Here is a 23,029-nt window from a genome sequence, read left to right on the forward strand (position 1 = left end):
AAAAATAAAGCTAGTGTCGGTGACTGCCCCCCCCCACCCTCCACCCCCCGCTCATTCCATTGTGGTTACAGGGGACCGGTGTGGGTGTGCGTATGGACAAAAGACCAGGATGAGAGCAGCTGAACCCAGAACCGGTCTGTGGTCCCTCTGTGGTTCAGTCTCAGGTGCCTGACCAGCAGGGTAGGGAGTGGCCACTTGTTGCCGAGTTCAGGCGTCCTGCGTAGAAGGCGCTGGCACACGGGTTCGACTGCAGGCTTCCCATCTCCGGTCCGCCGCTCCCCTCCTGACAGGTTTCAAACGGTCGCTGCCGTGTTTGGGAAAAATGCCACAGATGGTTTATAAAGCGATCCTTCATTTACCAGCTAAAATCTCGGTCAGAGGGGTCACCGTACTCCTCGAATTCTGCGGGTGGGCGGTTCCCTGTGACCGACCGCGGCGGCGGCGTTGCAGAGACCACACGGTGACCCTGCTGTTCTGCGCGGAGCGACCGCCTGCTGGGTGATGCGCCGGGGGCACTTCGGTCAAAGCGCGTTCTGTTTCTCTGCCCAGCCAACGTCCGGCAGGAATTCACCGCGACAACTGCCAGCTCGCGGGGGGACGTTTGGTTCTCGACCCCCTGGCTCATTGCAGAACATGCGCCCCCCACAGGCCCGGAGGGCGTAGGTCCCGCTGCGCCCCGTGTTCGTGCACAAGGTCCCTGTCACGCGTCCCGGTCCCTCGCGCGTGTAGCGCAAGCGCCTCGGGAGCCTCGTCTTGTCCACACAGGCTCCATTGATGAGGGGCTGCGAGGGGTGGCTCAGCTCTCAATCCGCTCTTTTGCCTCCTGCCAAGGGGCCGGTTGGACCGTTTCTCGAAACACATGCAAATCGAGGCTCTGTGTCGGGGCCTCTGCAGAATGCGATTGATTCGCTGCGCAGCGAACGTCAGCACCTCGACCGCATTTCCTCCACGTGTCTTTTCCTTAGTAACGGCTCTCTTGCGTGCGTGTTCGCTCTTTTTGGCCCGATGAATTACGACAATGCAGTCCGCACGTCTCCGCGTGGCTCTCGTCCCAGGTCCGTGCGCAGAATGACCACAAACTGAACGCAGCTCCGCCGCAGTGAAGGCCGAGCCGTGTCGCCCGGCTCCCCCTCAGCGCAGAGACGATGACGCAGACAGCCGGGACGCAAAACACAATGAATGCCTGTGTGTAGGACCACAGTGCGACCGTTGACCGTGGGCCTAGCTGCTCTGCTCCGTCACTGTTAATCGCCAGTGACTGTCACTTTGGGCAAAGTGTCTGCTAAACTGATACATATACAGTTATATAGATAGATAGATATTGTATATGTAAGAATGTGCAGCAATGATACACTGATCACAGCTCCTGGCGCAAGGGTTTGAACCCAGTCACTGCTGGTGTGGTCATGGTATCATCCTGAGTGTGTCACCTCCTGCTTCCCGCTCTGATCTGAGTCCCCCACCAGGCTTATGATGTTACAACTCAGAGCATTTTAATGGCTCTCGACATAAACGTGTGTGTGTGTGTGTGTGTGTGTGTGTGTGTTCTAATTGTTTTGCAGAACTCCTTCTCCAAAGTGTTCCACATGGAGTACACAGAACTGGGAGAAAATCTGCACGAGTCCAGAAGGTAAAGGGGATCAGCTTTGGAACAATACATTCTGTGTGTGTGTGTGTGTGTGTGTGTGTGTGAGAGAGAGAGAGAGAGAGAGAGAGAGAGAGAGAGAGAGAGAGAGAGAGAGAGAGCTCACAAGTGGTAGCTGTAAAGACCAGGCATCCAGGAGCTCCTTGCTGATCTGTGAAGGTAGAGCTACAGCGACAGTAGTGGCCCTATGAAACACACCGGAAGCTGTGACTCACAGACGAGGGACACTTTTGCACTGACACTTACCTCACATACAGCATTAAGTTACACTGATTTACACTGATTCACATTTCAGTGCATTCATTTGTCAGACACTTTTCTCCAAAGTGACTGAGAGGGAACGGAAGTGCATCAGCAACAGATGAGGAGCTACAGACACACAGATGACAGTTGTACCACAGTCAGTGTGTCCGGTACCGCGGTACACAGAATACAGAAGTGATAGGAAACACAGAGGTGATGGTGACAGATGGTGTGATGTGAGTTTATGGAGCAGTTAGGAGATCTGGAGAAAAGTGGCTCTGAAGGAGATGGGTTTGAGACCCGCCTTGAGTGTCGGCAGGGATTCAGCAGCTCCGAGGGACAGCGGGAGCTCATTGTAGTACAGTGGAGCCAAAACTGAGGATTCATGGCCTGTTCATTTTGTCCCCCTGAGAGTGGGACCACCAAGCAGTCAGAGGGGAAGGAGCTCAGAGCTCTCGCTGGACTGTAGCGAATGATCAGATCCTGTAGGTACTGAGCAGCAGATCTGCTCGTACAGCAGGGTAATTTTTACTCTGCTAATCAGTTCAGAATAAGTACCCTGATCAAGGGCATTACAGCAGGAGGTGGGATTCAAAGCTGTGTCCTTTGAACGGAAGGCAGCAGCTCTAACCACTGCGGCCCCTGCTGGCACACTTCACACTTGAGCCCACATTCCCTGCTTGGCTCATCTGTCGCAGACACTCTGAGCTCACGGTCGACGACACGTGTTCCTCTCGTGCTCTTTGACCGGATCGTGTTGTTGAAGGAAATGGGTAATAAAACACTGACGCTTGTGTGAAAAGCAAGATCGGTTCTGAGGACAGACTCTCGTGTGGTTAAGGCACCACGAGCTGAAAGTGCGGTCTGTGGTCTCCGTCTCCTGCTGGACCCAGGATGGACGGCAGCGCAGAGCAGAGCGCAGCAGCAGCGCTTACTGACCGCTGACCGAGGGCCAGTGGAGCTCTAGACGAGAGCAGGACGGCGGAGGAAAAAGACGGAAAAGGACAGCGGCCGGAAGAACGTTTCGCTGGAAACCTCTCGGGGGCCGGGGTGAGAGCCGCGGGCAGCGAGGGGTTCGAAGCCCAGCGCTCGTCTCCAGATGAGTGTGGCAACAGAGCCTGTAGACATGTGGGCTGCGACTCATCCACCCCCAGTGAAAAGTGAACGAGTCAAAGCTGAAAGACAGATGAGTCACTCGGCGCTTTTGAACCCGGAGCCTCTGCTTTGTCTCCGCTGTCGCTCTCCTGGCCTTTCGGCCTCTTCTTAAAATAGCAGGACGCAGCAGCGTGAGGCCCGGAGGCGGTCCGTGGGGGACGTCGCTCGGTGACACGAACCAGATGTGTCCCTCTCCCCCGGCGCGGTCCCACCGCGATGCGCAGGACCGTTTACGCGCTCTCGTGTAAACAACACGCGCCTCGGGTTTCGGAGTCTCGCCTGCGGGGTTTCTGCTCCCTCCGGGTCACCGCAGTGTAAACGGTACACTTTACCGCGTCTCTGGCCACAAAAACACTCCACCAGTACAGCCGTACGCTGTTTTATTCCAGTCCACTCTGCTGCTTACTGCTCGCTTTGTCCTCGTTTGTTCCGTGACGCGAATCTCGTCTCGCTGCGTTTCTGCGCCGCTTCTGCGGCCGAGAGCAGATTCACGGTCGAGTGGCGCAGCGAGAGCCCGTCCCTCTCGAACCCCTCTCCGTCGCGCTGTCGTGTCCAGCATGTGTCACACAGCGGTCCAGCTGTCCACTCGCCGCACAGCGGGACCTGGAGATGTGCTGGAGCCGCTCTTCCTCAGAGAAATGGTGTGGAACCCGGGCCTGCGGTAGGGGTTGTGTTCGAGCCTCAGTTCACACCAGCGTTGGACTGTTCCCTCATGAAGGGGGGAGGGGAGGCACAGGTCACACTAACGCTCAGTGGACTGGAGGGGCCGCCAGGTGACAAGGTAAAAACAGAGTATAGACCGTGTATGAGTAGTGTATAGGCAGTGTACAGACAGTGTAAAAGCAGTGCGTAGACAGTCTATAAGCAGTGTATAGACAGTGTATAAGTAGTGTACAAGCAGTTTATAGACAGTCTATAAGTAGCATTTGGACAGTGTATAGATAGTCTATAAGCAGTGTATAGACAGTGTACAAGCAGTGTATAAGCAGTGTACAAGCAGTTTATAGACAGTCTATAAGTAGTGTATAGACAGTGTATAGGCAGTGAATGGACAGTGTACAAGCAGTTTATAGACAGTCTATAAGCAGTGTACAAGCAGTTTATAGACAGTCTATAAGTAGCGTTTGGACAGTGTATAGATAGTCTATAAGCAGTGTATAGACAGTGTACAAGCAGTGTATAAGCAGTGTATAGACGGTGTATAAGCATTGTTCTCTGCGTGTTCCGCCACAGGGAGCGTGATGTGGGCAACCCTATCAACTACATGTATGCGCAGTACGTGAAGAACACCATGGAGCCACTGAACATCAGGGACGTGACTAAGGACAAGCGCTTCCCCTGGACGGTAGCCTCCTTGAGCGCCCATTCCCACGGCTCTCGAACCCGCGCTCTCCGTTCTGTCTCAGCTCACATGCTTTGTGCTTTTTTTTTGCAGAGCGACAACATGGACACGTCAACAACGCAGTTTCGGAGCCTCCTCTGCACCCCAATCAAGAACGGAAAGAAGGACAAAGTGATTGGTACCTGAGCCTTACCTGTACTTTAAATACCCTGTTTACCATCACACACCGCTGTTACACACTGTTCATACACTGTGTATACGCTGCTCATACAGTGTTATAGACAATACTATTCTCTTTATACACTGTCCATTCACTGCTTACACACTGCTTATATACTTTCTATGCACATTTTAAACACTGTTTACCTGCTGCTTATACATTGTTTATATTTGCTTATACACTGGTGATAAAATAAATGGAAAAGTTTACGCTGTTTGTACACTGCTTACGCACTGTACTCTGTCTACGCTCATACATGAATTATACCCTGATCGTTCACTGTTTATACACTGTTCGTACCTTGTTTATACCGTGTACCTTGCTGTTTATACTCACGCTCCATTAGGCTTGTTTGTGTTAAACCCAGAGGACTTCCCGGCAGTGTGTGAACGAGGACAACGGTTACTGGTACTGTAAACAGTGGGGGGGCGCAGAGAAAAAGAGGGAGGGGGGGAGACAGACAGGGAGTCAGTCAGTAAGTGACTCACAGCCCTTGTCTGACAGGACAGGTTCGCTGCGCCGGTGACGACTGCGTACTCCCCCCTCTGCATGAAATCGATAACTGTCCAGATCAATGGGTTCGACTGAAAAAACTGCGGCACCTGGGAGGTGTATAATTCACGTCCGTTTGGCTCTGTACCGCGGTGCTCCGCTCTCTTTGATCTGGACAGTTATTAATTTCATATTGACAGTGAACACTGAGTGCGGAATGGTCTCTCTTTGTAAAGCACCTGTACCGTACCGTACCATACCGGGCCGTACAGTACCCTACTCTCCCATGTTTTCCCACGATTCTGTCTGCGTGTTTCTGCCTTCACTGCAAGTGAACTGTGATGACAGCTTGCTGCACGCCACCTCTGTTTACTTGTTTGTTTACAGTAGCGAACTGTGCTCTTTGAACCCTTTGAGTGTCGGGGGCAGCCTTAGGGGGGATGAGGGGGTCGGGGGTCGGTGCTGCTATACGGCCAGAACACCAGGGTTCGACTGAAAAAGACTTTCGTTGAGAATTACTGCTCACAGAAACTGGGCCACAGCCACTTTGCAGCCGTTGTAGAAACAGTCATTTTTACTGTCACTTCAGGGTAAGTACCTTGTTCAAGGGTACAACAGCAGGAGGTGCAGCTCGAACCCAAGTCATTCAGATGTGCTGTGGCGGCTGTGAAAAATGCCCATTTACAGTGAAACACACACTAGAGTTTGTGGCACAGCGGTGCAGCGGGTGGTGCTGTGGTGCTGGTGCCCCACGGTCCCTGAGCTGCGCGTCCGGGTTAGGGTTCGAATCCGCGCTGCAGCTTGAATGTTCTCCCTGTTTGCCAGCCACAGACGTGTGGAGGAAGGCTATGGTAAAGTACTTCCGTTTGCTCTTTTACCTCTTTTACCATGGTAGGGTAGGGGTCAGCATGACTCCTGTTGGATGCAACAGCACTTACACCATCTGCACGCAGGGCAAAGGTGGTTAAGGCACTTCCGATTACCGAATACTATTGGCTATAAGGAGAACTGGGAGCGTAGTGGTTAGCACTGCTGCCTTTGGACCCGAAGGTTGCTGGTTTGAATCTCACCTCCCGCCCTGGTTCCCTTGAGTGAGGTACTTACTCTAAAAGAATACAGTAAAAATTACCTAGTGGTATAAATGGGTAAATAATTACAGGGACCTTCATGCTGTGAGTTGCTTTGGAGAAAAGTGTCAGACAAATTTTGATGACTTTCAGGAGTCACCTCTCATCCAGAAGGTTCCAGGTCAAAAAGAGTAAGGAGGAACCAGGGACATGAACAGCGAAGATCTGTGTTTGTGCTGAGGAACCTTCGGTGTCCCCGTGCGGTCCCCCAGGTGTGTGTCAGCTCCTGAACAAGATGGACGAGTCGACGAGGACGGCGAAGCCCTTCAACCGGAACGACGAGCAGTTCCTGGAGGCTTTTGCCATCTTCTGTGGCCTCGGCATCCAGAACACACAGATGTACGAGACGGTGGAGAGAGCCCTGGTCAAGCAGGAGGTCACTCTGGAGGTGGGTTCGCACCTCTCTGCGCACACACACACACACACACACACACACACACACACAAACCATCAGTTCCTACATGCTGTGTCCTCTCCCTCTACCGGTTCAGTTTTTTACTTTATTTATTTATGTGACACTTTTCTCCAAAATGACTTACAATGTAAAACTACTTACCATTTTTTAACCATCGTTTACCTCTCTGTCTCTGTCTGTCTCAAGCGATTATTTTAGTGCTGCTTTTTGCAGTTTAGTATATTCAGTCAAGAAATCACCAGTAGTTTGGTGTGTGTGTGTGTGTGTGTGTGTGTGTGTCCTTCATGTTCTCTAGGTCCTCTCGTACCATGCCTGTGCAGCAGAGGAGGAGACACAGGCACTCCAGGTAACCGCAGTAAATTACATTTCATCAGTACACCACTGCCAACCTGCCTATGAGCAGATGACCTCCTGAGGAGTTCTTGCCAGCTGTGTGTGTGTGTGTGTGTGTGTGTGTGTATACCAGTTTTCACACAAATACATCCCCTTGGTGTCACTGTTTCACGTAGTAAATAGCAGAAATTCTCTTTATTATGTACGTTTAGCACAGAAATTACGGAGTGAAAACATGGTATTTCCTTAATAAACAGCATGTGACAATGTGTTCATACTACGTTCTTCTCTCAGTTATCTGTGTGTGAAAGGTGATTATAAAATTATGTTGACATTTGACACACGTGGGGAAAGAGGAAAAAAAAATCTGACAGAAGACAGACAGTAAACAAGGTAAAAACAGAGGGAGACAGTAAAGGGCGATGGGCCACCTCCTCTCTGTGGTCTCAGTGTGAGCTCATGGACACTGTGGCGACACACACTCCTCCACGGGACTCCAAACACTCCATCACAGCTCATTGATTATTAAAGACATGGCCCACAGACAGCCTAGCCCTCCGTACACACCGTGTGTGTTTGTGGGTGTTCTGTGTGTGTGTGTGTTGCTGACTGCGGTCGAACCAGGTGCGTTTGAGTCTAGGTGTACAGCGTGTGTGTCGGTGTGTGTATATGACCATGTGTTATGTGTAGGATATGTGTATAAGGTGTGTATAACTTCTGTGTGTGTGTGTGTGTGTGTGTGTGTGTGTGTGTGTGTGTGTGTGTGTGTGCGCGCGCGCACGTGCACTGCAGGCTGCGTCCATCCCTTCAGCTCAATCCCTGCGGCTCCTGGACTTCAGCTTCAGCGACTTTGACCTGTCGGACGGTGAAACCACACAGGCCACCGTGCGCATGTTTGTGGACCTCAGCCTGGTACAGAACTTCCAGATGAAGTACAAGGTAGCGAAAGCTTCGCCCCCTGACCCTGAGCGAGGTCACCCGCTGCTGGAGTGCAGTGTTTCCGGTGAGACACATGCAGTGACTCCAGCGCGTCCCGTTACAGATCGCAGTGACTCCAGCACTTTCAGTCATCGATAGCAGTGAGTCCGGCACTTTCAGTAATCGATAGCAGTGAGTCCGGCACTTCTCGTTACCGATGGCAGTGAGTCCAGCACTTTCAGTAATCGATAGCAGTGACTCCAGCACTTTCAGTAATCGATAGCAGTGAATCCAGCCCTTCCCGTTACCGATCACAGTGAGTCCAGCACTTCCCGTTACAGATCGCAGTGAGTCCAGCACTTCCCGTTACCGATGGCAGTGACTCCAGCCCTTCCCGTTACCGATGGCAGTGACTCCAGCACTTTCAGTAATCGATAGCAATGACTCCAGCCCTTCCCGTTACCTATGGCAGTGATTCCAGCACTTTCAGTCATCGATAGCAGTGAGTCTGGCACTTCCCGTTACCGATGGCAGTGACTCCAGCACTTTCAGTAATCAATAGCAATGACTCCAGCCCTTCCCGTTACCGATGGCAGTGACTCCAGCACTTTCAGTCATCGATAGCAGTGAGTCCAGCCCTTCCCGTTACCGATGGCAGTGACTCCAGCACTTTCAGTAATCAATAGCAATGACTCCAGCCCTTCCCGTTACCGATGGCAGTGACTCCAGCACTTTCAGTCATCGATAGCAATGACTCCAGCCCTTCCCGTTACCGATGGCAGTGACTCCAGCACTTTCAGTCATCGATAGCAGTGAGTCCAGCACTTCCCGTTACCGATGGCAGTGACTCCAGCACTTTCAGTAATCAATAGCAATGACTCCAGCCCTTCCCGTTACCGATGGCAGTGACTCCAGCACTTTCAGTCATCGAAAGCAGTGAGTCCAGCACTTCCCGTTACCGATCACAGTGAGTCCAGCACTTCCCGTTACAGATCGCAGTGAGTCCAGCACTTTCAGTAATCGATAGCAGTGACTCCAGCACTTTCAGTCATCGATAGCAGTGAGTCCAGCACTTCCCGTTACCAATTGCAGTGACTCCAGCACTTTCAGTAATCGATAGCAGTGACTCCAGCACTTTCAGTCATCGATAGCAGTGAGTCCAGCACTTCCCGTTACAGATCGCAGTGAGTCCAGCACTTTCAGTAAATCGATAGCAGTGACTCCAGCACTTTCAGTTATCGAAAGCAGTGAGTCCAGCACTTCCCGTTACAGATCGCAGTGAGTCCAGCACTTTCAGTAATCGATAGCAGTGACTCCAGCACTTTCAGTCATCGATAGCAGTGAGTCCAGCACTTCCCGTTACCAATGGCAGTGACTCCAGCCCTTCCCGTTACCTATGGCAGTGACTCCAGCACTTTCAGTCATCGATAGCAGTGAGTCCAGCCCTTCCCGTTACCGATGGCAGTGACTCCAGCACTTTCAGTCATCGATAGCAGTGAGTCCAGCCCTTCCCGTTACCGATGGCAGTGACTCCAGCACTTTCAGTCATCGATAGCAGTGAGTCCAGCCCTTCCCGTTACCGATGGCAGTGACTCCAGCACTTTCAGTCATCGATAGCAGTGAGTCCAGCACTTCCCGTTACCGATCACAGTGAGTCCAGCACTTCCCGTTACAGATCGCAGTGAGTCCAGCACTTTCAGTAATCGATAGCAGTGACTCCAGCACTTTCAGTCATCGATAGCAGTGAGTCCAGCCCTTCCCGTTACCGATGGCAGTGACTCCAGCACTTTCAGTAATCGATAGCAGTGAGTCCAGCCCTTCCCGTTACCGATGGCAGTGACTCCAGCACTTTCAGTAATCAATAGCAATGACTCCAGCCCTTCCCGTTACCGATGGCAGTGACTCCAGCACTTTCAGTAATCAATAGCAATGACTCCAGCCCTTCCCGTTACCGATGGCAGTGACTCCAGCACTTTCAGTCATCGATAGCAGTGAGTCCAGCCCTTCCCGTTACCAATGGCAGTGACTCCAGCACTTTCAGTCATCGAAAGCAGTGAGTCCAGCACTTCCCGTTACCGATCACAGTGAGTCCAGCACTTCCCGTTACAGATCGCAGTGAGTCCAGCACTTTCAGTAATCGATAGCAGTGACTCCAGCACTTTCAGTCATCGATAGCAGTGAGTCCAGCACTTCCCGTTACCAATTGCAGTGACTCCAGCACTTTCAGTCATCGATAGCAGTGACTCCAGCACTTTCAGTCATCGATAGCAGTGAGTCCAGCACTTCCCGTTACAGATCGCAGTGAGTCCAGCACTTTCAGTAAATCGATAGCAGTGACTCCAGCACTTTCAGTTATCGAAAGCAGTGAGTCCAGCACTTCCCGTTACCAATGGCAGTGACTCCAGCCCTTCCCGTTACCTATGGCAGTGACTCCAGCACTTTCAGTCATCGATAGCAGTGAGTCCAGCCCTTCCCGTTACCGATGGCAGTGACTCCAGCACTTTCAGTCATCGATAGCAGTGAGTCCAGCACTTCCCGTTACCGATGGCAGTGAGTCCAGCACTTCCCGTTACAGATCGCAGTGAGTCCAGCACTTTCAGTAATCGATAGCAGTGACTCCAGCACTTTCAGTCATCGATAGCAGTGAGTCCAGCACTTCCCGTTACCAATGGCAGTGACTCCAGCACTTTCAGTCATCGATAACAGTGACTCCAGCACTTTCAGTCATCGATAGCAGTGAGTCCAGCACTTCCCGTTACCGAATGGCAGTGAGTCCAGCACTTTCAGTCATCGATAGCAGTGATTCCAGCGCCTCCCGTTATCGATGGCAGTGACTCCAGCACTTTCAGTCATCGATAGCAGTGATTCCAGCGCCTCCCGTTACCGATGGCAGTGACTCCAGCACTTTCAGTCATCGATAGCAGTGAGTCCAGCCCTTCCCGTTACCGATGGCAGTGACTCCAGCACTTTCAGTAATCGATAGCAGTGACTCCAGCACTTTCAGTCATCGATAGCAGTGAGTCCGACACTTCCCGTTACCGATGGCAGTGACTCCAGCACTTTCAGTAATCGATAGCAATGACTCCAGCCCTTCCCGTTACCGATGGCAGTGACTCCAGCACTTTCAGTCATCAATAGCAGTGAGTCCGGCACTTCCCGTTACCGATGGCAGTGACTCCAGCACTTTCAGTCATCGATAGCAGTGATTCCAGCGCCTCCCGTTACCGATGGCAGTGACTCCAGCACTTTCAGTCATCGATAGCAGTGATTCCAGCGCCTCCCGTTACCGATGGCAGTGAGTCCAGCACTTTCAGTCATCGATAGCAGTGAGTCCAGCCCTTCCCGTTACCAATGGCAGTGACTCCAGCACTTTCAGTCATCGATAGCAGTGACTCCAGCACTTTCAGTCATCGATAGCAGTGAGTCCAGCACTTCCCGTTACCGATAGCAGTGACTCCAGCACTTTCAGTAAACGATAGCAATGACTCCAGCCCTTCCCGTTACCGATGGCAGTGACTCCAGGACTTTCAGTAATCGATAGCAGTGACTCCAGCACTTTCAGTAATCGATAGCAGTGAGTCCGACACTTCCCGTTACCGATGGCAGTGACTCCAGCACTTTCAGTAATCGATAGCAATGACTCCAGCCCTTCCTGTTACCGATGGCAGTGACTCCAGCACTTTCAGTCATCGATAGCAGTGAGTCCAGCACTTCCCGTTACCGATGGCAGTGACTCCAGCACTTTCAGTAATCGATAGCAGTGAGTCCAGCACTTCCCGTTACCGATGGCAGTGACTCCAGGGCTTCCTGGTACCGATTGCAGTGAATCCAGCCCTTCCCGTTACCGATCGCACTGACTCTAGCGCATCCCGTTACCGATCGCAATGACTCCAGTACTTCCCGTTACTGACTGCAGTGTCTCTAGTGTCTCCCATTACCGATCGCAGTGACTCCAGCGCACCCCGTCATCGATCGCAGTGAGTCCAGCGCTTCCTGTTATCGATCGCAGCGACTCCAGCGCGTCCCATTACCGATCGCAGTGACTCCAGCGCACCCCGTTACAGATCGCAATGACTCCAGTGCTTCCCGTTACTGACTGCAGTGTATCCAGTGTTTCTCATTACCGATCGCAATGACTCCAGCGCTTCCTGTTACCGATCGCAGTGACGTCCAGCATCCATTGATTTCTCACTGTTTTTTTACACTTTGCTCAAGGCTACGACTGCTGTGGTTGGTGCAATAAGTGACTTACAGCGATTTACCTACTTTTATACCTGGGGACTTGCCCTTGGTACAGTGCTATGGCAGGAGTGGGAGTCACACTGATAACTCACTGTGTCCTCGACTCTGTCCTGCCAGAGCCTATGCCAGTGGATCCTCAGTGTGAAGAAGAACTACCGGAGCAGCGTGGCGTACCACAACTGGAGACATGCCTTCAACACGGCTCAGTGCATGTTCGCGGTGCTCAAGACCGGCAGGATGCAGGTGTGTGTGTGCGTGCATCCTCTTTGCTCACATGGCCCTTTGGCTGTCAGAGCTTGCAGTTCTGCTGAGGCTCACAGTCTACATGACCTTGTCCTCCTGCAAGACACACCATGCGCAGTGAGGTTCTCAGCACAGAGTTGTCCGCTCCGCTGTGGGCTCCAGTCCCACCTGGCAGCTCCTTCCCCCCAGGGACACAGGGAAGGTCCTGAACCAGTGTCATTTTCTCAGCATCAGGGTGTTTGCTCTGCCTCCTCAAACTCATTTACATTTATTTGTTTTTAATGCTTTTCTTCAAAGCGATTGCAGTGTTGAACTACTTACGCCAATTTACCTACTCAGCAGGGTAATTTCCCCTGTATCAGTTCCTTGATCAAGGGTACTACAGCAAGAAGTGGGATTTTAATCAGCAACCTCTGAGTCCAAAGACAGCAGCTCTAACCACTGCGCCACCTGCTGCCCTAAGAGCGCCGGTGACTGTCAGTAGTGCTGAGGGAAGAGATGTTTGATTGAATTGATTGGTTGAATTGATTGATTGATTGCTTGATCTGATTGGTTGGTTGATTGGTTGATTGATCTGACTGCAAGCTCTATGTCCTTCTGCACTCAGAGCAAACTGAATGACTTGGAGATTCTGGCTCTCATGATTGCAACCCTGAGCCATGACCTCGACCACAGAGGGGTCAACAACTCCTACATACAGAGGTGAGACCTGCGACCCCACTGGGCCTAAGGGCTTTGAGCCCATGTTGAGTCACACAGCCTCTTAACATTAATATGAAACCATTGGTGTGTATGTGCGTTTTACACTGGGAGGGTAAATATTACCGCGCATCTCTTTGTGCTGTGATCGTGAGCGGAGCTTCCCGTCACTCGCTGTCGCTGTCGCCCTTCAGGAGTGAACATCCACTAGCACAGCTCTACTGCCACTCGACCATGGAGCACCACCACTTTGACCAGTGTCTCATGATCCTCAACAGCCCCGTGAGTCCCAGTGCCGCCCGTGCGTTCGTTTTTCTTTTTCTTTTTCTTTTTCTTTCCAAATTCATTCATCATTCAGTCACCCTCTTCCTCATACCTTTCTTTCTTCTTTAAACGCTGTGCTCCTGCTCCTCAGGTTCCTCCTTTCTGTGGAAATATGATTCAAGTGATTGATGAACCAGAGCTGTTCTCAGTATGTACCTTGTGTACCCTGTGTATCATGTTTTTAATTGCTGTACCCTGTGTACCGTGGGCTGCGCTGCACCTGCGGTGTTGACCAAAAGCACGAACACAGCACACGTCTGTACCCGGGACACACAGGAGCCGAACGAGGAACAGGAAGTACATTGATGTTCGTCACCGGGTTCTGATCACGCACAGCGTCCAGGTCCGCTGACACCTGGCAGGAGGTCCACGCCGAGAGACACACGGACCACTGACCACACGGAGCCCTCTGTGTATGTGCGTGCGTGCGTGCGTGTGTGTAGCGACCCGCCAAACAAACGTGTCCCTCTGCGAACGATGCCTCTCTTCTGGACACCTGATGGGAGTCCAGCTCCTCTGAAGTGTCACATTATCCGTTTACCCTGGATTTGCGCTGCCTTGGGGGGGTGTAATATTGAAACGGTTTCGGCGAACGAGAGGCGCGTGGCGGATTTTTTGTGTGTTTCCTTCCCAGAAGCCGCTGGGGTTCTTCAGTCCCACTTCCAAGGAGCTCTAAGTCGTGTCCCAGTTCCCTCTGTGCCCCACGCTCATTCACAAGGACGACGCTGCGCTACGCTGTATTACGCTGCGCTCTGCTGCGTATTGTACCATGGTGTACATACATACGTACGTACGCACTGGCGCCCCCTGTGTTTCGGGGATAGGCTCCTGACCACTGTGACCCTGCGCCTGACAAGCGTTCGGTCAAAGTGCACAACAGCATCTGGTAAATGAATGAATATAAATATAAGTAATAACTGAGCTGGAGCTGCTGGACTGTGAAGGTCAGAGGTCGCGGCCCCTTGCGGTCAGCTCTGCCTGCTCTACGGTGAACCACAACTGACCAGCGAGTGGAACCGAGCCCCGTGAGCTGCAGGGCTGCAGGCTGAACAAAGTGCCAAGTGCATTTCTCCTCCTCACCTGTTGGCACAGCTGCAGGTGGAGTTGAGCTCGCGCTGCGGAAACGGCACCACGAAGGCCTTTGACGCGCGGTACAATCCGCGGCGGTCCTCGCCGAGTGAGCCGTTCGACACGACCGTGCGACACGGCAGCAGGGCTCACGCCGCCCTGACGCTGCGCTAACAGTGAGACTCGGTGTAACCATGGCAACCTCAGACCCGGCTCTCTCTTCCCCTCGCTCCCGTCCTTTCTAGCGCAGTAGTGCGTTGGGTGTGATACTTGTACTGTTTTTACTGTGGTACTGCTGTATTTTACACAAGTAACGAGCGTCTGACGGCGGCCTCGCTGTGTCCCAGGGGAACCAGATCCTGAGCGGCCTGTCGCTGCAGGAGTACAAGAGCACCCTGAGGATGATCGAGAGCGCCATACTGGCCACCGACCTGGCGCTCTACATGAGGTAGGTGACAGGTGCATGTGTGGGGGAGGGGGTGCCAGGCCACCATGCAGGTACAGAGAACCTCCTTCTGCAAACGTTAGGTTTGCTGATCTACGTGCGGGTCGCTGCGGAGCGTCGCGTGCAGTAGGGGGTCTTTTCGGTGCACTGTCACCCTGCAGTTGCAGCTGTTGACCTGTGGTTCAGGGTTCAGGACACATGCAGCTGTGTTTCTGTTCCTGTGCGTCTGTAGGAAGAGAGGAGAGTTCTTTGAGCTCCACAACAGCAGCCAGTTCACCTGGGAGGACAAGAACCACAGAGACCTGCTGAGGTGGGTGGATAGACAGGTCACCACACTGACCACTCGCGTATCCCGCAGTCGCCTGTCCCACACTCGCCTGTCCCATGTCCCTGCTTGGCCTGTCCAGGTCCATGCTGATGACAGCCTGTGACATCTCTGCCATCACCAAGCCGTGGCCCGTGCAGAAGAAGGTGAGCGTCACGTTTCCACAGGTTTCTTTGTGTCAGCTTGAAGGTGTGTGTGTGTGTGTGTGTGTGTGTGTTGGGGGGGGCGGGGGTAAAAGTTGTGAGCGCAGCGCTGAGCCGACTCCTCGCACCTCTCACCTCAGACCGCCGAACTGGTCGCCACCGAGTTCTTTGAGCAAGGAGACAAGGAGAGGCAGGAGCTCAACATCGAGCCCATTGTAAGTGAGCACTCTGTGTGTGTGTGTGTGTGTGTGTGTGTGTGTGTGTGTGTGTGTGTGTGTGTGTGTGTGTGTGTGTGCGTGCGCTCACGCACTTCCACCTGGGAACAGCTGTAGTTAAGCTCTCCTCTGTAGTTCAAACACAACCCTAGAAAATTAATCTTTGCTCAAACACTGTTTCTACATGGTAGCAGAGAACGTGTCCATCCATCCATCCATAATCCCTGAATATTAAGACGCAGGACAGTTTTTCTGTCCAAACTCAGCCAACGAAATCTGTCCGGTTGCCATCGAAGTCCTCGTGCTGATATTGAGGGCGTCATGTCCACAGTCCATTGTCCAGCGCACATCGGAGTCCATAGTCCATGTCCATGAAGATGCTTGTGGTTAGCACAACTACTGAACTGACAGACAGAGAGATCGCAGAGACTGCACAGTTGGAAGCACAGTACAGCACAGTAGAGTACAGTACAGTAAATCCTGTAGGAATAGTTTCACTAGCGTCACCTCATTTTACAGCATATACAGTATTTACAGTCCTGCTGCTGTTTACACCTCTCTCGCGGCCGAGACGACATCTTGCCAAGAAACAACGAGGAGTGTGTTCTGTCTCCTTCTCGCAGGACCTGATGAATCGGGAGAAGAGGGACAAGATCCCAGCGATGCAGGTGTCCTTCATCGACACCATCTGCATGCAGCTGTACGAGGTGAGCAACCCTGGCAAATCGCTCGCGAGGGACACGTTCACGTAGCGTGTAAACGAGCTCTGCGGCGTCACGCGGATTAAAATCCACGTGTACGAACGTGCAGGCGTGTGTTGTGCAGCTCTTTCTCACGTGCGGCCTTGTCCGTATGAACGAAGCGTCTTCTGAACCGTTGTCCACGTGTCCTGCGTACAGCTCTTTTTTTAAAAAATTTTTACAGAGTGCTCTTTTCACGCAGTGACACAGAGCGCTTTAACACAGGCATAATGCATTCCCACCGACTGTCCCAGCACTCGGCCGTAAGCTGCTCCCTGCTACGGCGGCCGGCGCAACCGGATTCGGGTGCGAATGAGCTGTGTGCGCGACAGCGCTCGCTTTCCCCGCAGTTGTGCTTAGTGCTCTTCCTGTTCGTCCCAAAGCACCACGTTTACCTAAGGACTTGACGACACTGTAAAACGCCATCGCGGCTCCTCGTTTTCATACCGCCGTCATTACTCCGTTAAGGGGACGGTTGATGAGAAACACTTGAGACTCGACGCCTGCTCCACGGCAGCCGCTGAGCGGACAGACAAACCGCGCGGAGTCGTGCAGCTGGGGAAGAGATGAGCGTGACGATAACAGTGATGATGACGAAGACTGAACGCTGCTCTCCGTCCCCTAGACGCTGGCAAAAATATCCGAGTTCTGCTTCCCGCTGCTGGAGGGCTGCAGGAGGAACCGGCAGAACTGGAAGGCCCTGGATGAGTGAGGAGACGAGACCCCGGTCAACGGGGCGCCTTAACAGACTTGGCACCTGTGACCCGGGGTTATTATTTAATGCTGTGTGAGATTTTTGCACCATGCAGATTTTTCCTGCCACATAAATACCTGGGTACAGACAGTATACATCACACTAAGTCCTAGGGAGTAGAGTACATCAAGTTAGTCAGTACTGTGTACCACGCTGTGTGACAGACAGCTGGAGTCACTGCGTGTGCACGCACGCACGCACACACACACACACCCCCCACAACCAATAGGGACTCTGCTAAACACACATCGTTTGTACACAAAACATCACAACTAAATATTTATTTTATATATTTATTAATTTTATACAATGCAAGTTTGACATTACAAATAACTTTTATTCTTTGTAGAATCACTGATTTCTTTAAGTATATAAATGTATGTCCTGTACATATTTTGCATTGCTGCGTAAAATGCTGTTGTACTCGAGGTGAGTAGGTGCAGTCAATCTCACACCCTGCTGGTTCGCACACTTTCCCCACGTGCGGCCGAGGGCCAGCTGTGGCCTCTTTTGATGGCGCTCGTACCCACGCCCCACTGGGAGCCCTTTGAAAGCCGACCCAAGAGGGCCGGGGACACCGCGCATATTGTTGCTGCTCCACTCTGTTTTGCACAACACTTTTGCTGTAAGCAGCTGCATTTGCATATCACTGAAAAGAGGCGTTTGAAATGCTCCCCATGAATAACATACTTTCATGACAACAATTGGCTATAAACATCCAACCAGCTGCCTCAGAGCCCATCAGTTGAAAGCACTGCGTGAAGAGGCTCGTGTTGGACGGTGGTGGTGCGGAGCCCTCAGGAGATAGGAAGACACCCCACAAAGGGCAGAAGGCCCCACCCCCACCCCCAGGCCTGCTTTCACACATGGAGAAAGGAACCAGTGTTTGGTGCCCAAAGCAGTAAGTGGTTATTAGCAGCTACGCAAGAGCCACAGCAAACTCTGAATTTTTCACTCTCATCCACTTCTGGCGGAACAGCTGCAGCCATTTCTCCTATCTGCTCGCCTTTGGTACGAGACACCTGTAGAAAGTGCCTGCTGCCCCTGCGATGCACTGCCCAGCCGAGCCCTCCCGTCCCAGGGGCTCTTAACTAGTTTCCTGTCTCTCCCCAGCCCAGAGGGTTTGCACTCACTCTCTTTGCTTCATTCAAAGCTCCATGAAAACAGGCGAACTCGTCCACACGCCGATGGCCATTTCCCTTTTACAATGGCTGCAGCGAGAACAAGTGCTCTTCACTCTGGGTTTACTGGGTAACAGGGAGACGGACACTGCAGAACCTCGTACCCCTGCACTCCGGTGCCTTGACATGATGGTGGAACCCCAGAGGACTGCAGAAGTGGCTGCAACTCTCAGGATGGAGGGAATCTGCTTCTACTGTTGGCACTGAAACACTGTGGTACAAGTGGTAAACTGCAGTAAAGATTGTATTTTCTATACTGCCTCAGCTCATTACTGCTGGGACTGACACTGGGCGCTAAAAATTGAAAGATTTAATACATTTTACTCATGGTCACTTGGCATCTTTTTACACCTCTCAGTGTGGAGGTAAACACAGGCACCCCCCCAGTTTCTCTGGGTTAAAGAGAAAAGTACAGGTGGTTTCAAACTTACGATGGGGTTACGGTTCACGAACCCATTGAGAGGCGAAAATGCATTTAATACACCTATCGACCGTTGTAGTCTGGCATACATGCGATGGCCATTACAGGTTTGCCACCTTCATGCTGGGCAATTATCTTGAGTTCCTCCTCTACAGTAATTGCCTTCCTCTTCCCACCAGTAGCAGGAGATGCAGATGGATGTTTCTGTAACATTATGGATGCACAAAACAACATGGATACAGGGGGGTATCTGTATAGCAACTGCATAACAGACTGGGAGATGCAGATTGCTGCGGCTGCCCAGCATCGCAAGAGAGTATCGGCCTACGTATCACCTGCCCGGGGGGGGGGGGGGGGGGATCAAAATTCAAAGTACGGCTTCTACTGAATGTCTACTACCAGCCCACAACCGTAGAGCTGAAAAAAATCCTAAGTCAAACCATCTTAAGGCGAGCACATGTATTGTTCATCCCACTCTACCCACAATGCAGTAGGCTACTGCCAGCTGGGCAGGGGGGGTGTTACACTATCTCACACACAGGCAACAGCAGCCAGTCTGAGGTCACTAAAACTGCCCTTCAGAAGGCTGAGTACAAGACCAACAGATAAGCTTTAGACAGCTGCTACTCCTGTATTGTATGTAAATGTTTATGTACCTTTTAAAAATAAAAGGTGTAGGAAGGTGATCAGGAAAATGTGAGAGATCAGGAATAGTCTCTTCTGAGTTTTATGCACCTACTCGAGCGATGAACATCAGTGCAATAAGTGGAAAGAAAAACTAGATTTAGTCATATCTGCAACTATGTCTCTCCTAATTTTATTTGAGATGTAGATCACTTTGGAGAAAAGCATCTGAAATTAATAAATCAGAATGTAAGCTGAGGATTTGTTAGTATGCACTAAAATTTCAGTTTATGTAGTGAAAGTATTGCAAGTGGCCTCACTTGAACCAAGTCATGAAACTACTAAATTACACACAATTTTCCCACTGTCACAATCTTGACTGACCTTATGCTGCTCAGTTAATTCAAAAGACCTTAACAGGATAAATGCATGAATTTGCTGAAGCCCCGACATGTCACTGCAGGCTCGTGACGCCCCCTTGTGGCCGACTGCTGTATGCACAGCATGGCAACACCTGGAAGGGTGTAAAACTAACAGCATCATTAAGAAAAAGAGGGAGGGGAAAAAATGAGACAAATCTCTTTAATTTGGGTTTTTTAAAAAAACAAGAGGAACAAGCTTCTAAAACAGTTTTTTTCTCCCAGGACAACAGGTTCTCCAGAACCAAAGAATAAGGCTCAAGGCACCACAGACACTATTTACAGCAAGTAGAGTGTTGAAACACCCACAGTACACTCTGTGGAAGGGAGAAAGGTGGAAAACAGAAACAAGGACAGGGGGCCAAAGGAACAGGTACGTACACAGCTCTGGAACACATGGAGAGCTAGATACAGTCAGTCCTCTTGTAGGCCACCATGCTGTTCACCTTGTGGATGGTCGTGGTGAAGGAACGCAGACGCACCTCCTCCGAGTCAATGATCATCTGGGGTCCAGACTCCTCCCACTTCTCTGGCACTACCAAATCCTTGTCTGTGTAGACCAGGAGGTCAAATGCACCTGGTGTGGAGGTCAAAGGGTATATCAGAAGGTAGTTGGAAACACCTGCAAATGTTCGACATAACGAGGGAGATTCAGACAGGAGAGAGAATTGCATCATGGGTAATGTGGAACTTACAAGCAGTCTCCAGTAAGGGCAAGAAGGTCACCGTAGCAGTAATCTGCCTGATGACTGAACGGATCTCCTCTTGGATTGATTTGATGGACTTCTCTCTAGGAGCACTGAAAGACCACAAAAAAAACCACCCATGACTATTAGACAAGACGCCTACATCTAAGGTCACTGCTCACCTCACACAAATTTAAACGGGACTTTATGGAATTACTCCATCTCTTAGGTAAAAGCTTTGAGAGCAAAAGTAGGAGAACAAAATCCACTGTGGTCGACCCTCTCAGCTGCTCCCCCACGAGGGAAACCCCTCCAGCCCGGAGCCAAGAGTCACAGTGATGCTGACCCGTACCTGCTCTCCTTGGCACTCTTGTCGCACTCTATGTCAAACTGCCACCGCTCAAGCACCTCGTTCGTCTCCAGGCACGAGATGACCACCACCAGCTTCTGCACAGTGCAGTCAAAGAGCCACTCTGTTCCAAAGACAGTGTCACAGTCATGACAGGAAACTCCACGCTGACCCCCGAAGGCCATTCCAACCCTCGGCAGACCATACGCACCTTTCAGCTGAGAAACCACACTGTTGAGGTAGGTCTTCAGCTTGGGGTCCACAGTGAGGTACAAGCTCATGTCATACTGGGTCACTCGAGTGAATGTCTCTGGGGGATAGATGCCTCTCTGGTATAAAATGCTGTTGATTCCAAAAGCTGCCAGAAGAGAAGTACATTTGAGGAAACGCGTCATGACCGCTGACCCTGCCGAGCAGGACCGCCCCAGACCATTTACACGGGTGCAAAGTGCAACACTTTAACATGTGCGGTTCCTTGGAATTTGCAATACAAGCATCAGGAAGCAGGACACCTCGTTCAAACATAACACACACCAGGGAATGTAACAAATCGTAAGTGAAATTTGATTATACATGATTATTAAATATTACATCACTCATATAGATTAAAACAAAGTATGGGGCCTGTAACAAACAGGCTCTTGTCAAGGCAAGGGTACAACAGCAGGAGGTGAACGTGGGATTCAAACATTCAGCTTCAATCAATGCAACATGATTTCTACTGTACCGGCCGGGTAGCAAGTAAGTACCTCGGCTCGAGCTGGACACACAGTCGAGTCGTCAGTCGCGTGGGGGTGGGGGCTTGCTCTACCCGAACACACACACACACACACACACACACACACACACACACACACACACAAGCAGCTTCTCCTCAATTCAACTTTCTCAGATTACAGTAAGGGTGCAAATTTGAACGTTTAGATTCGTGCCGAACGAGGACAGCCTCAGCCTGCGCCGCGGCCTCCACAAAAAAAACGTCGTCAGTCAGAATCACGTCACGTCGTCAGCCAGCGTTCTTTTCTAACTGCTGCAGGCCAGGATACTCACAGAAGAACTCGGCGACGAGCTCGGCACTACCCTTCAGCGTTATGCCTTTCAAAGTGCTCGACATCGTTAAAACACTTGGCTTCGTAAGTTTGTTTTGTTCGCCTTTCCGCCGCGATGCTCCTCGACTCTCCTACCCGCCGCTCCGTTTGAATCGCTCCGAATCACGGAGCGCCTGCGCACTGGCATTTGAGGGGCTGTTGAGGCGCAGGCGCAGTAAGGGGTAGCGCTGTGCGCGTACACGCATGCGCGGTGCGGAAAGAAGGGTTTTTTAAAAGCATATTTAAGCGAACGGAGTGAACGTGTTCTTAGTAAAACTGTACTTATATTGCTTGGAGTTGCTGATAGTGTGGAGAATAAAGACGCACTTTTTTGGTGCTGTCAAGTTCCCTGATCGTGTCGCTCACCTCCACAAACGGTCGAATGAGCGCATTTATTCATTTATTTATTTCACTGTGTTTTACCGTGAATAAGAGCTGCCTTGGGGACACTGCCCACTGAGCCAATATTTGCTCAAGTTTTAAATAGTTTTAAGTTTAATTTGAGACAGGGAAAGCGTTCCCTAAATCCAGTTTTTGCCACTTTGTTGCTGAGGCCCCCGGAGCGTCCGTTGGGGACAGGGATGGGAAGAGGGACGAGGACAGGGATGGGAAGAGGAACAGGCACCGGGGGGGACAGGGACATGGCGCCCCGCTCGCGCCGCGCTCCTTCCGCCGACCGGGACTCGCTCCAGGCGGACGTGCGGAGCGGTCGCCTCCTCTCGCCCGGCCCGGGACAAGCGCTCGGAGTTCCCATCGCGCCGTCTTCGTGACCGCTGCGTCTCCTCAATATTGTCTCGCTCGCCTTTCCCTTCGGTCTGGTCCGATTCGTAACGCTGCGAAGACACGACGTGGAATGAAAGACGGCCGAGAGCACCTTCGTCGGCCTCATAACCGCCTTGGCGCTCGCGCCCCACTGCTACGTGGCCCCCGCGAAGCATGAAGCGCGCGACACTTTCCGGAAGTTTCCTAGCCCCTGCGGAGCGTTCGCGCAGGGAGCCCAACTGCACGACATCGCTTTCGCGGAAGACGCGACTTTTTCCCGTCTCCAGCCGACGCCGCCGGGACGCCCGCGATGGCGCGTCGCCCGGATCCTTCCGGCCGCTCCGGATCCGCGGCCCCGCGAGAGCCCGGCTCGGCCCGAGCGCGGCGCCGTTCGGCCGCGAGCCGTCGCTC

General features: G+C 51.9%; 2 protein-coding genes across 4 annotated transcripts in view; one reads left to right on the forward strand and one right to left on the reverse strand.

The window, feature by feature from the left end:
- The window catches only part of pde5ab (phosphodiesterase 5A, cGMP-specific, b), a 38,286-nt gene extending 20,353 nt beyond the window's left edge, over positions 1-17,933 (forward strand). For all 3 annotated transcript variants that reach the window (XM_029254514.1, XM_029254518.1, XM_029254508.1), the window contains exons 7-21: positions 1,563-1,630; positions 4,277-4,388; positions 4,479-4,563; positions 6,437-6,612; positions 6,935-6,985; positions 7,765-7,911; positions 12,250-12,375; positions 12,983-13,077; positions 13,269-13,356; positions 14,814-14,914; positions 15,144-15,221; positions 15,319-15,382; positions 15,520-15,594; positions 16,218-16,301; positions 16,960-17,933. In XM_029254514.1, the coding sequence (XP_029110347.1) occupies positions 1,563-1,630; positions 4,277-4,388; positions 4,479-4,563; positions 6,437-6,612; positions 6,935-6,985; positions 7,765-7,911; positions 12,250-12,375; positions 12,983-13,077; positions 13,269-13,356; positions 14,814-14,914; positions 15,144-15,221; positions 15,319-15,382; positions 15,520-15,594; positions 16,218-16,301; positions 16,960-17,046 (1,437 nt within the window). In that variant the 3' untranslated portion in view covers positions 17,047-17,933. The remainder of the gene's footprint in view (positions 1-1,562; positions 1,631-4,276; positions 4,389-4,478; positions 4,564-6,436; positions 6,613-6,934; positions 6,986-7,764; positions 7,912-12,249; positions 12,376-12,982; positions 13,078-13,268; positions 13,357-14,813; positions 14,915-15,143; positions 15,222-15,318; positions 15,383-15,519; positions 15,595-16,217; positions 16,302-16,959) is intronic.
- Positions 17,934-19,858: 1,925 nt separating this feature from the next.
- mad2l1 (MAD2 mitotic arrest deficient-like 1 (yeast)) lies at positions 19,859-22,007 on the reverse strand. Its single transcript, XM_018730251.2, has 5 exons — positions 21,819-22,007; positions 20,980-21,126; positions 20,772-20,892; positions 20,429-20,532; positions 19,859-20,310 (listed from the first exon to the last, which is right to left on the reverse strand). Exons 1-5 carry the CDS (start codon positions 21,880-21,882, stop codon positions 20,138-20,140), a joined length of 609 nt encoding a protein of 202 aa, XP_018585767.1. The 5' UTR covers positions 21,883-22,007; the 3' UTR covers positions 19,859-20,137.
- Between the last annotated feature and the right edge of the window lie 1,022 nt (positions 22,008-23,029).

This window comes from Scleropages formosus, chromosome 1, assembly GCF_900964775.1.
Source record: "Scleropages formosus chromosome 1, fSclFor1.1, whole genome shotgun sequence".
NCBI lineage: Eukaryota > Metazoa > Chordata > Actinopteri > Osteoglossiformes > Osteoglossidae > Scleropages > Scleropages formosus.